Consider the following 13,289-nt stretch of genomic DNA (forward strand, 5'->3'; position numbering starts at 1 on the left):
CGTATTATGGATCCGGTTCAAATTGAGTATGTTTTAATAAAATCATATAGATAAGATGGCCATAAAGTTACAATGAAGCCTCTCTATTTACAGATCTAAAGGTTAAAGTTCCATCTAGTAATGAACAAAATGCTCCAAATAGTATCCGTGTGACCCATATTTAAAGGAAATTACTTATAAGTGGCCTTGGTTAGAGGTAAACAGAGTTCAAAAGACAAGGTAGCTTTAACTGGATGCAATCTTGTTTCACTGTCCACACGTTCACTTTAATACTTTGTCAGTTTTCATCATTGCATGTAAACTATCTTTAAATGGAATTTGCGTTTTACAAGATATATAAATTCATTTTGAAACATAGATCCCTATACTCAGTATAATGAAGTACTGTCTGTCCATTTTTCATGAATATCATTAAGGTCACATCTACCATTTGTATATAGATTGTAATGATTCGATCGTAAATGAATTGACGCAAAGTCATTGTTTTCCTGCATATCATTACTGCAAACAGTGGTCACAAAGGCTAGACCAACTAAATGTGCCTTATTATCCTACAACCTCAACAGTTATATAGTTTTCTTGACAGCTGTTTCGAGTACTACAAGTGGAAGATTTTCATTTAAAACTGCATCCTGGCTTAAAACAACTTTCACATGGTGAATGTTCGCTTACCTTCAACCTTGGCAGTAATATAAAGACAGACGAAGCCGAGAAAAATGCCGAAAATATTATCTACATTTTTATGTTAAAAATCAATACATTGGAGTGTAGAATCTAAACGTGTGAAGTTAAGAGACGGAAAGACTGTGTGAGTACAAAATGTTAAGTAGTGTAAAGGATCATGCGAAAAACATTGCTAAAAATCCTTAGAAATTAGAATATGAAATGAGCCCTACTTCCGAAGCATTCATAATTTAATAATATTAATTAATTAATCCTATTTGTGTTTTTTTATATTTATATTTGTAAGAGCTGTTTACATTGATAATGTTAAATATTACTTTATATCAATCACATTTCCTTATATGTTTGATCTGACCATACTATTCGCTGAAAAATGTATAATATGCGAGACACAGGTAGGTCAGTATGACAGTGAATACCTACAAATAAAAATGCTGATCATTTTGTCACCCCACCCATAAAGAAGAAAAATAAATGAAATGTTCTAAAATTAACAACATTTACAGCTCCTATAGCTTGGTGTTTTATTTACCCTCCTCTCCATAGTAATACTTTCTGCGAGACAGAAAGTGTCAATTATTTAGGGGATGTGCTAATCATTAGCAAAATATTTAATTGTGTCCGATTCATTTTCCTATATTTATTTTCTAATAATCCAAAAAAGTGAATGAGCTATATATATTTTTCTAGATAGCATTTAACAACCTAATTAATTCCTTTCTTTATTTCTTCTCCACAAATATTAAAGTTTTAGCAAATGTTAGACAGTTCAAAGAATGCATGTGCCGTTAGCAGCGCTTTTGGACAATGTCAAGTGCCATTCTTCTCATACATTTCGAGTGTTCTTGGAGGCTCATTATATACATACATATATAGTTTTGTCGTTATCTTGTCAAATTACCACTTTCAGGACTTATGTCTATACTTCATCTTAAATTAATCATAGCATGTAGAATGTAATTAAAGCATTATTACGAAGTTACATATCAAATGAATAAAGTACATTTATAAGCATTAAGATCTTTACGAATTTACTATAACCAAACTATGTAATGTAAGTCTCGGCACGTCCATTGCTATTAAAGTCTTCAAAAAATAATTCTTTACACGCTGACAGTAAGGTCATAAGACCCTTTATACACGCTGACAGTAAGGTCATAAGACCCTTTATACACGCTGACAGTAAGGTCATAAGACCCTTTATACACGCTGACAGTAAGGTCATAAGACCCTTTATACACGCTGACAGTAAGGTCATAAGACCCTTTATACACGCTGACAGTAAGGTCATAAGACCCTTTATACACGCTGACAGTAAGGTCATAAGACCCTTTATACACGCTGACAGTAAGGTCATAAGACCCTTTATACACGCTGACAGTAAGGTCATAAGACCCTTTATACACGCTGACAGTAAGGTCATAAGACCCTTTATACACGCTGACAGTAAGGTCATAAGACCCTTTATACACGCTGACAGTAAGGTCATAAGACCCTTTATACACGCTGACAGTAAGGTCATAAGACCCTTTATACACGCTGACAGTAAGGTCATAAGACCCTTTATACATTCGGACAACATGATTCCGTAACTAAAATTATTTTTGGCATTATATCACCAAATGATTAAGCTTGACCTTTTGCGTCATGATATCAAGACATTTTCAAAGTTTTGGTTAGACATCAAAGTGTTTAATGTAACTAGTTGTGCATGTTAAGTCACAAAACGCAAACGAATAAACACTTCCAGCATTTAAAAATGGCATGCTTGACATGCAAGTCCAATCATTCTGTATGAATAATGAGGTTTAGTTTTAAAATCGTATTTAAAATATATTCCATTGATGGTGTTATTGAAGTGCATACTGATGTGCTCCCATGTACACCATACCCAAAATGCTATATGTCTACTCGATGGAATGAACATGGAAAAACCTATGTTAAGTTTCTAACGTATATAATTCTGCAAATACTCCCCATACGACTAATTAAGTTTACAATGGACAAACTAAGTTTCACATAAATCTAATACCACTTAAATAAAACTGACAGATGCATGCTAATTTTTTTGTACAGGTGCAAGTCGTAGCTGAAGCTAGTTGGGTGCGAAAAACTTGTTATTCGCATTTAGATCCCCATATGATGACATTTGATCAAAGGTAAGTGTGAATGACTTGGCCAGAAATTATTTAGCATTTTGGTTCGCATCAGATAGATGGATAAATCGGATTATCAACACACAATTGATAAATAATTACGCTTATAAAGTGTGAGGTTAATTAATGATATGCGAACTGGTTGTCGAATTAATTGTTTGTTATTCGTTGAGTAATAAATGAAAATGTTATTTGATGCATAAGTGTTTCGCTCAGTTTTAATTAATTCCAAATTTTTCTTTGTAGTTTTGTATGATGATATACATGTGTTTCCTTATTTTTTAAATGCAAGTGAAATATTTGGATCAATAAGAATTTTGTTTATAAATCATCCTGTGGAAAAACAAACTCAGCATTCAGTTATCTCCTACATTTTCCTGAAAGTCAGCCAATACCTCATCCTGGAATTATATTTGTAAAGTACCAAGCTTAGAAAAAGGTATAAGATATAACAGGTGCTTGGCATTCAATGCTTCTGCTCTATAAAGAAAATATTTTTTCCTTAGAAATGAAGCTGTAAATGATTTGAATCCATATGTTAACACGTAATTCCCCATAATGCGATATTGGGGTTTGAGATATATTTTTCCAATATTGGGTTAACCAGCAATATTAACCCGTGACAAACGCACCTGTGCAGCGATAAATACCCGTGGGCTAAAAACCACCGGGTCCGATGTAGAGTAGCTCAATATGATCTCCCGTCGTTGGCATTGCGCGAGAAAACTCAATAGGCGCCTCTGATAAGTTTAGTACTGATATAGGAAACAGAGTAATGTGAAAAACAGTTAATCCTGCTTGCAAATAATATCAGCTGTTCGTTGAATCACGCTCAAGGAAAATTAAATTATTTTGTTCACTGAGGAAACGTCGACCAAAGATTGAGATGCACACAACATGAAAGTCGAATAAAAAAAATGAGCTGTCAGTGTGAATAACGGATCCTAGCGACACGCATAGTTCCTTGAGAAGATGCCTCTGAAATTGCCAGGATGTCATGTGACACCCTAGGGCTCATTCCTGGATGCAGATTCATAATGCGTTAATGGACAATAATTAAATCAGGTTTCTTGACTCGAAGAATTTAGTGTGTAACAGCTTAATACAGCAGCGTGTCGTTAATTATGAAAGAAATGCTAACGACAAGTACAGCATTAGCGGCGACAGTTTTGTGGAAGAATATTACATTAAACAATCGCATAGAGTAATATATAATCGGAAACTATAGTGTTTGACAAGCTCAGCATCTTGAAAGAATTCACGTCCCTAGCCGATGTGAGATGTAAATTGCTCGCTCAGTGGTGTGTTTGTTCTGGCACAGAAATCACTGTTTAGCCTGCAAGAATCATATCTTTTTGTCATCATGGCTCAAGTATACTGTAATATTATTCAAATACTTATTTGAAACACTTTAATAAATTAACCATGTTGGCTGGAAGCCCTTTCGAGCAAGCACGACGGAAACTCGACGAAGAATATAGTAAAGCTCAGCAAGCTTTGTATGATGTAGGAAAGCAAAAGTCAATAAGTTGACAATATATGATTAGACGCAGCGATCGAGAGCCGTTGACGACCTTGAAGACAGTTTCACACTCAGTGAAGGCAGTGAAATAATCAAGCAAGACAGCGATGACAGTGGCGACGGCGGAGATATTAACGAGGGCGAAGAGAGAGAAAATCTACATGATTATCGTTCAGCACAAATTTATGAGAGATATTTACAGCATTCAATTCAGTGAAACATCACTAAGGTACGATATTTCTAATCACAGTTGATTATGGACGCCATATACAATATCATGATTTCTATAACAGAAAATAGATTTATAGACAAAGATACAGAAGATATGGAGTCAATCTGCAAGCAGTGCAAGACGTTTGAAAGCATCGGATATCTTTGTACAAGAGATTGTCATTTACGATTTGATGAAATACTTTAAATACTTTACTCTGGCCAGCGTGCAGTGTTTTGTCCAAATGCCAGCTTCAAGAAAACTCTCTTTGAGAAAGAAAAATCTATTACATGGTTATTCTCGTTTTCGGCCCCCTTGTTGGAATCATTTGTTTAGCAGACAATGTCTCGATTTTTTAAATTACCATCACAGGTGAAAGGTGTTTACGGCTATTGGTCCCAGGAATAAATGTGATCCACTGAAGAATACACTTATACTCTATAAGCTGTCAAAATCAGAGGATATGATCCGTCTGAAAATACGCCAACCATCGAAAATTATTAAAGAATATTAAGCATCATGCATATAGGTAGTTCAATGACATTGGCAAGCCGTTTCCATAGCGCCAACTGCAGCTCATTGACTTGCTGCAGTGTCTCTATTCCTGTCTCTGCAAACAAGTCAAAAACCATCCTGCGTGAGGCCACGATCACTTCAATCAATCACACGTCGATGGCGGCCCTTTCATGTTCCAGGTTTAGCTTGCTCACCTACGAGTACACGGTCTATTCTATGAAATTTTCTGAAACTCGGTTGCCACCAATTGGAAAATATATCATCTAGTAGGAGAGTAACACTGACATTGGGTACCATTTCCAAGTCCACCTGGAGTACCCGGACGAGCTTCAAATCACACACACTCCGATGTTCCCTAAAGCTTTATTGTTGCAGACCTAGCTTTCGAGTAACAATGCAATGGTAGGTACAGTGCAATGTATAAACTTCGCACGGTCGAATATATTTGTACCAAAATACGTTAGTCCCCGCTGCACACCAAGATAAGGATTTTTACTTATGCAATCACGACTGATTTCCTACGTGCTGGTGCAGATACCAAAACAGAATTTGACATTAACTCAGTATTCGGGGAAATGGCTTGCAATTCTTTTCGCAGAAATGCTCTACTAGGAGGCTTCACCGCTCGTTCGTCCACCAGTGACGAAATGGTAGTGCGGTGGTTGTCAGGTTTGAGATTGTGAATGCATCAACTCACCAAACAAGTTCATTAGCACGACGTTGTCCACTTTTTTGCCCCAAGTAGCGTACAGGTACCGGATCATTTGGTTTCCTACTCATTCTAACGCAGGCGGTTGGGGTGGAAAATCCGTTTTTACTTGACTGAATTGCACTTACAGATCTCACGTCGGTCGTGTATGTAATTTAATGGCTCAACGCTGCTATGACCAAGGGAAACTGCTTCATGCATTAATGAGACTGATTTGCAATCCGACACCAACTCTCATGGATCAACAATTCGTGCGCGCTTTGATGTCCAAATAATCATTCCACAAGTGTACACAAGCAAAGCGTTCAATGAAAAATTTTGATTTGCTTGCGTTAAAAAGTCAAATATTTCGTTCTTCATGAATTAATAGGCGTCGACGATCGCTAACAACTGGGAAACCGGCATCCAAAACTTAGATCCCTCAACAAGTATGGAATTTTCATTGGGTCACGTGCATAGCAACGCCACAACATCTTTTGTATTTTGAGAGGCACGGACTTGCACCACAGCGTTGAGTCGTTGATTCTATACATGGTGGATTTAATGGGTGCGCAACTGAACGACAAAGACGGATTATTATGTGGAAATCCAGGTAACTAAAAGCTATCTCACCGTTCGACGTGCAAAAAATGCAGATGAAATTCGTACACCAATGAAGTAGAATTCATCTACTGATCCACCGCGATAAAATTCTTAGTAAAAATAGATGAACACGTCCGCGTAACAGTTATTTGGCAAAAATCAAAACAATCATACACGACACAAACTAAAGACATAATCAGTGTAGTTTTGAGTGAATCTGGTGCCAGTAGCCCAGAATGCACAATGTCCTGAGACATAAATATTACCTGAGAAAGCAGTTATACTACTGGAAGCTCTTATGGATGAGTGTTGTCGTAGATACTATTTGTGGACTCTCGGCAGCTTGTGTTTTGCTATACTCAAGACTCTCTGGACTATCTCAGATAGGCAAATCGGAATTGTTGTCGGAGATATATTGATAGCAACTGGTGTAACTGGTGGTGTTGGCAAATTAATTTCGTTACGATTACATGCGATTATGTTTATGTTTCGATATTCTTGCTGCCGCAAAAGCTGTTTCAGTTCTATTGATAAACTGTACTCGCTGGTCATTGATAAGATAAAACAATCAACTCGGTCGAGCTCAAATTGCGTTCACCTAAATGAATATCTTCTATCGATTCCGCTAACAATTACGAAACCATGGGACAGAAATAAATCAAATAATTGTATGGCATGCCGTAAAAATCGAGTAAACGGTCGAGGATGGCAACAACTAAACTTCGGACCGCGTCTTTGTCGTTCAGGAATGTTTATCAAGGCACATGGGTGTTTGCCGTGGAATAAAGTCATGTGACATGAAAGGAGTCTACCATATATACTACTTCCCCTCTAGGATACATGTTTATTTTTATGGACTTCAGTATATAATTAGGTATTGTTGGATTTTATTTAGTTCTCTATTATGTTGACTGCCTCAAACCCTAACGCAAGTATGACCCTACGTACGTAGCACGCTGCATATCATAAACTCTTTAAAACTAAATTCAAATGAAAGACGTTTAAAATTGTATGCGGCATCTTCACATAATTGTCTTTGTATCTCCAAGAATATTGCGTTTAACAAACTTACAGTATCAAAAGCATTGCTTATCTGAACAAATGGCATATAAATACATACTAAAGAATGAAATAATTTGCAATATTTTTTAGATACTACGAAAACCAAAACGTACCCGGCGAATTTGTCCTCTATAAACACAAAACCTTCCAGCAGGAGGTAAGTTCATAGAAATATATGACTGTACTCCTTGATGATACGAATCACAAATGAATTCTATCTATAAACAGTTAAAAGAGCGACCGTGTATATCAATTTTGCTATGACTATTGTTATAAGGGAGGCAAATAAACATATATATTCATCACCCGGTCTCCGAACGAAATGCAGTATATGTAAAAACACAATTCGAAGACATAGATCTTGATATTACATACAGTATGCCCATTTCTTAGAACAAACAGTTTGTTCTCCAGTGAGGATTTTAATTTCATGTGTTAATGCGCTTTCTCTGTGTGGTTGCCTTTCGGATTTTTTGTTTGTTTGGGGGGAGGGGGTAGGTTGTTGTTGCTAGCAAGCAAGTACAAAAGCGTGCGTGCCTATTTATCTAATACTGTGTTGTGTTGTACTTACGTGCTATATATAATAAATATAAATACCAACCTTTTTATCCAAGCAAAGTAGTTGCATTTTGCGGAAATAAAATTCGAACCCACATGCAGGCACTGTAGAAGATACGTATATGCTATTTAATTGTTAAGAATATTTTCCCTGCCATATTGATTACAAAAGGAACATGAAAGAAGCTTAGATGATTAGCGTATTACTAAAGTTTGTCACATTCATATATTTTCAACTAGTATTTCCTTTGATGAAGATAAAGTTTTAAGACAAACACCATTATGGTTAAAGAGTTCAAATTTTGGATTATATCATATTTTAAATAGACTATATCGATTCCTACTTAAATGCATTGCCAGCCATGTAACGAAATCTGTCCGAGTAGTTAAAACGGTGAAGTTGCTATCGTGACATTTACCATTGCATTGCCAATTGCTTTACCATATGAGGAAGTATGTATAAAAACATTATAAATTCCAAAATTATTCTTCTTCCAAAACTTAGATAATACCTTTGAATAAATTAGCTTAGTAATGATATTTTAGGGAATATACTGATACTTAGAATAGCAAAAGGACCTGAGGGCTCTGGGGGGGTGTGCGAAATTTTGCAGACAAGCGGTCTTATGGATGAAAGATGTTATGCCGTTAAGCCCAAGTTATTTGAATTAATTTTCTAGAATAAACTATTCGAAAAGAAATATTTTAAAATATTTAAGGTAAACTAATACGTTTCCAATTACATTTGTAGATCTGATTCATATTTCTATTTTACAAAGTAAAAAAGGGCGCATGGTGCGTATTGCAATCAATCTTTTCAGACCAAAGACGGAAATGTTCATTGTCTAGGTTGTTTCACTAGGCAGCAATGTCTCAAGTTAGAAGTCAATTTGGTTTACATGCATCCTAAAAGTCTTCATTATCCCTTCTTGCAAAACGTTAGACTCTTGGAAAGAGCTAAGTAAGAGAATACTAGAATACTTGCTCATGTAAAATATGACGTTTGTCATTTTTACTCTGTCGAAAATTCAAAGCCAGATGAGGTTAGACAGAAATAACTTTATTGTTGTGATAAACGCAATGTTCAAGGTCTCAGGGTTTTTAGAGTATTGACTCCCCCTCCTTTCCCCAAATCGTATCTGCTGCGGTCTTTAATTTCCTCGCCATTAAGAGCATCCTGACTCCTATCATCAAGATTTTCGTTGTTAGAGTCATCAACAGAAACACATCATCCTCTTCATTAATATCAACTTCTCCTAGCAATAAAGCGATTGTTCACTTTTACCTGGTGTGTATATATGTGTGTGTTTGAGTGAATAGTTCCTCAACTTTCCAACTGTATAACTTTCTCCCTTTCTCCTAAACTCTTCAATGATGAGGCAATCAAATCAAAGTATATATATATATATATATATATATATATATATATATATATATATATATATATATATATATATGTATATGTATATATATATATATATATATATATATATATATATATATATATATATATATATATATATATATATACTGGGAAGATTACACACAGTTTGTACATAATAGAACGGAACAATAATGATTCCGACGCTCGTATAACAAGACGATATCAGTAGTATTTTGCGTTTCTCTCTCTCTCTCTCTCTCTCTCTCGCTGTTATATCTAGAGTGTTGCCTGTCTTTAAAAACACACACATAGACACACATTCATATATATATATATATATATATATATATATATATATATATATATATATATATATATATATATACATATAACTTTCATCGGTAAAGTGCATTTTATTGCCTATATACTCTAATTATTGAAGTACGTGATTTTTATTTTGTACTCATATGTTACCTATCAAATAATTGCCGTGAACAACCGCGTCTCAACAATCGAAGCAAAGGAAAAATGAAAACGTGAAGAACAAAAGAGTGATGTAGATGACGTTAACAATATTAAGAATAAAAATTGCATTATTATTATTATTATTATTATTATTATTATTATTATAACAACCATAACAGTGATAACTATAAAAATAGTTAAAGCAAATGCTAATGCTCTTAACACAGCTACCTTTGCAAATATTTCGATCATTAATAAGTCATAAAAATGGTATTAATATTTATCATCAACTCTAATCACAAATTTTACTTTTAGAATAGATATTCAATGCATTTACCTTACTTTTGATAATTCAAACAGCAACGATGACTTCTGATTCCTTTATCCCACATTCATTTGAGGGCATTTCCAGGTTATTCATTAATGAAGCTAGGGATAGGCATTAACGAAGGAAGATCAGACTGGGAATAATTGTCCAGACTTTTTGCAGTTAATGGCTTAGTTACGTTACACTCCAGCTCTCATTACTCAGATGTATAAAAACGCAGAGGTACAAGGTTTAAAGAGTGTCATTAGTTAGTACGGGCAATTACGTGTGAAACGAAATGAGAAAACAATTATAACACAATTATTTAATAAAATCAAAAGTGCAAGGGCAAAATGTATTATGTTGGAATGACAAAAGACAAAAAAGGCTCAGGAAATCAATAATGACATACAAACTAATCCCGATCATTATTCTTCAATATTTATTTCCTAGGTTGTTTAATCTATATGATATCACGCACCAGTTTGGATACGTTGAAGTTAATGAACAATCCTTAACAAATATATGTTGCATTCTTTCAGTAACAAAATATCAATACATCTTTTTACAGGTTCAGATGAAAACTTACCTATGTTACAAAAGCCCTGATTGGGTGCCGTATGATATAACATGTGCATGTGCAGTTTCCATCCGAGCAGGTGGTGAGTTATTTATCATCGATGTGTGCAAAAGTCCAAGTTTTATCAGGCATGCCTCCTGTAAGGAAAAGCTAATGGATGTCAGGAAAATACATGAATATAAATATGAGGTATTGTATGTGTATTCTTCTTGCAAAATAATCTTGTTTTACTTTATATGTGTATTGAAACATTTCTGATATATTTTCGGATTTTGATATAAGTCAAATGAACTTTTGAAGTCGAAACCAAGTCGTATTGTTTAGTACAGGTATATAGGTTCGGTTGTGTAATCTGGAGAATATATCTGAATGAGTTCCAAATGTGAACTGGTAGAAAATAAAGCATATCGAGCCAAAATTGGTCTTGTATCGCAGTATTGATTCGTAACGCCTTTGCAAAAATTATTAAAAAAGAACAACATAGATTAGTAATTCCTTGGAAAGCGATACATGTGAGAGCAAGTATCCTGCATTTGTTTCTGCGTTTGCATTTGCATTTTTTGCTGTTAAAGCCACGTGTGACAAATAAGTAACTAGAATATGTTTCTAACCCTTGTGCTATTGTTTGTGTAGGAAAGATTTTATTTGATAAGAAAAAAGGTAAATATTGTTTTTTTATACATATTATTTGTCACGTCAAAATTTTAACTGACATGTGTTGCAAAAAGAACGCGTCATACAAAATGCGAAATTGAAACTCTGCAACAGGAATAAAATCATAATTCCTCGTTTCTTATTAAGTATTAATTAAAACTAATTACGCATTCTACATTATAGGTCCATATGCCTTTGGGAACGATGGTTGTTGTAAACATTGAGAACTGGCCCGATCCCTTCTCAAGCCTAAATATAGATATTGCACCATCTGTTAAGGACGTTGGAAAAACAGAAGGATTATGTGGTCTATTAAACGATAACATTGTTGATGATTTTACCATGCCTTCGGGGAACTTCGCAGGGAATGAAGTCGAGTTTAGAGATTCGTGGACGTGGGTGTCTTGTATTATTTCCACTATTTGTTAATCAAAAAGCTAAATCATATACCCTCTTGGAGGTAATGTCAATACTGACGAACAGGATTACAATTAAAAGTGAATTGCGTTTGCCTATTTTTTCCTCAGGTGATATAAATTTTTATGTTATAATAATTCACTGAAATATTAAACTTATCACAGCTTTTTAATCAAACAAATATAGAGCATGAATACGTGGACTAGCACCAAGACAAATCATCGTAAAAGACATTTTTAGATACTTGATAGCAGAGAGTGTCGGGTGTTTAAACTTAGTTCAATGCCTGCCAATTATTAGGGAAAATATAGAGAATTAACATTTTTAAGGAGTTAGTTGCCTTGATTTTGATACCTGAATGTCAGTGTTGCTTGAGAACTTGTTCTTTCTGTTTTCTAAATTGAATTATAATTCTAAATGACTGACGATTTTCCATATATTTTAAAAATATTAACCTTCATTTGATTAGGGCGTGTTATCCTTTCATTTAGTTCCTCGCTTGCTCAAGTATTTCAATATAGGTTCGTATTCCGTGTATGTTGTTACAAGATCTCTGTGTTTTATGAACTTGATAGTTTGTATCGTTTATAAAAGAATGAAATTGATGAGCTGTTTTGGTTACATCTCTTTATATTGTATGATGTCCAATTACAACCACTGGAGACCTAATACCTAAATGGACACACTTGTAGAACACAACCTGTTAGCTTCATATTTACCCTGTACATTGTGATTGTTGTGTTTTGTTAATATTGGGATATTCCTTTGAAACATGAACACTATTCAGCATATGCCCCGTGGAGTATTTAATTTTTAAATTCTGAATACTCCATTCTAGTTGACGAACTTTCCCCGTTATCATCAACATCATAACTACATACATGATATCTATCAACACCGATATTATTATTAGTATTATTATTATTATTATTATTAGTATTATTATTATTATTATTATTATTATTATTATTATTATTATTATTATTATTATTAGTATTATTTATTATTATTATTATTATTGTTATTATTATTATTATTATTATTATTACTATTATTATTAGTATTATTAGTATTATTATTATTATTATTATTATTAGTATTATTATTATTATTATTATTATTAGTATTATTATTATTATTATTATCATTATTATTAGTATTATTATTATTATTATTATTAGTATTATTATTATCATTATTATTATTATTATTATTATTAGTATTAGTATTATTATTATTATTAGTATTATTATTATTATTATTATTAGTATTATTATTATTATTATTATTAGTATTAGTATTATTATTAGTATTATTATTATTATTATTATTATTATTATTATTATTATTATATTGTACTATTATTATAGGATAGACTCATCAAAGTCTTTTCTTAATGTGTTGAATCATGATCCTGATTACTGGAATGAAACGTTCTATCTCTGTGTCTGCCCACATGCACTTCAAACATCAACACTGCCA

The 13,289-nt window shown here is 33.6% G+C and overlaps 1 protein-coding gene across 1 annotated transcript in view; it reads left to right on the forward strand.

Annotated features, from left to right (window-relative positions):
* The window catches only part of LOC149800389 (von Willebrand factor D and EGF domain-containing protein-like), a 56,922-nt gene extending 45,103 nt beyond the window's left edge, over positions 1–11,819 (forward strand). Inside the window, exons 10-13 of the mRNA XM_089958413.1 lie at positions 2,761–2,843; positions 7,533–7,599; positions 10,728–10,925; positions 11,574–11,819. Of these exons, the coding sequence (XP_089814539.1) occupies positions 2,761–2,843; positions 7,533–7,599; positions 10,728–10,925; positions 11,574–11,819 (594 nt within the window). The remainder of the gene's footprint in view (positions 1–2,760; positions 2,844–7,532; positions 7,600–10,727; positions 10,926–11,573) is intronic.
* Positions 11,820–13,289: the final 1,470 nt, after the last annotated feature.

Source organism: Sinohyriopsis cumingii, chromosome 5, assembly GCF_028554795.1.
Source record: "Sinohyriopsis cumingii isolate HCF-2022 chromosome 5, ASM2855479v2, whole genome shotgun sequence".
Taxonomy (NCBI): domain Eukaryota; kingdom Metazoa; phylum Mollusca; class Bivalvia; order Unionida; family Unionidae; genus Sinohyriopsis; species Sinohyriopsis cumingii.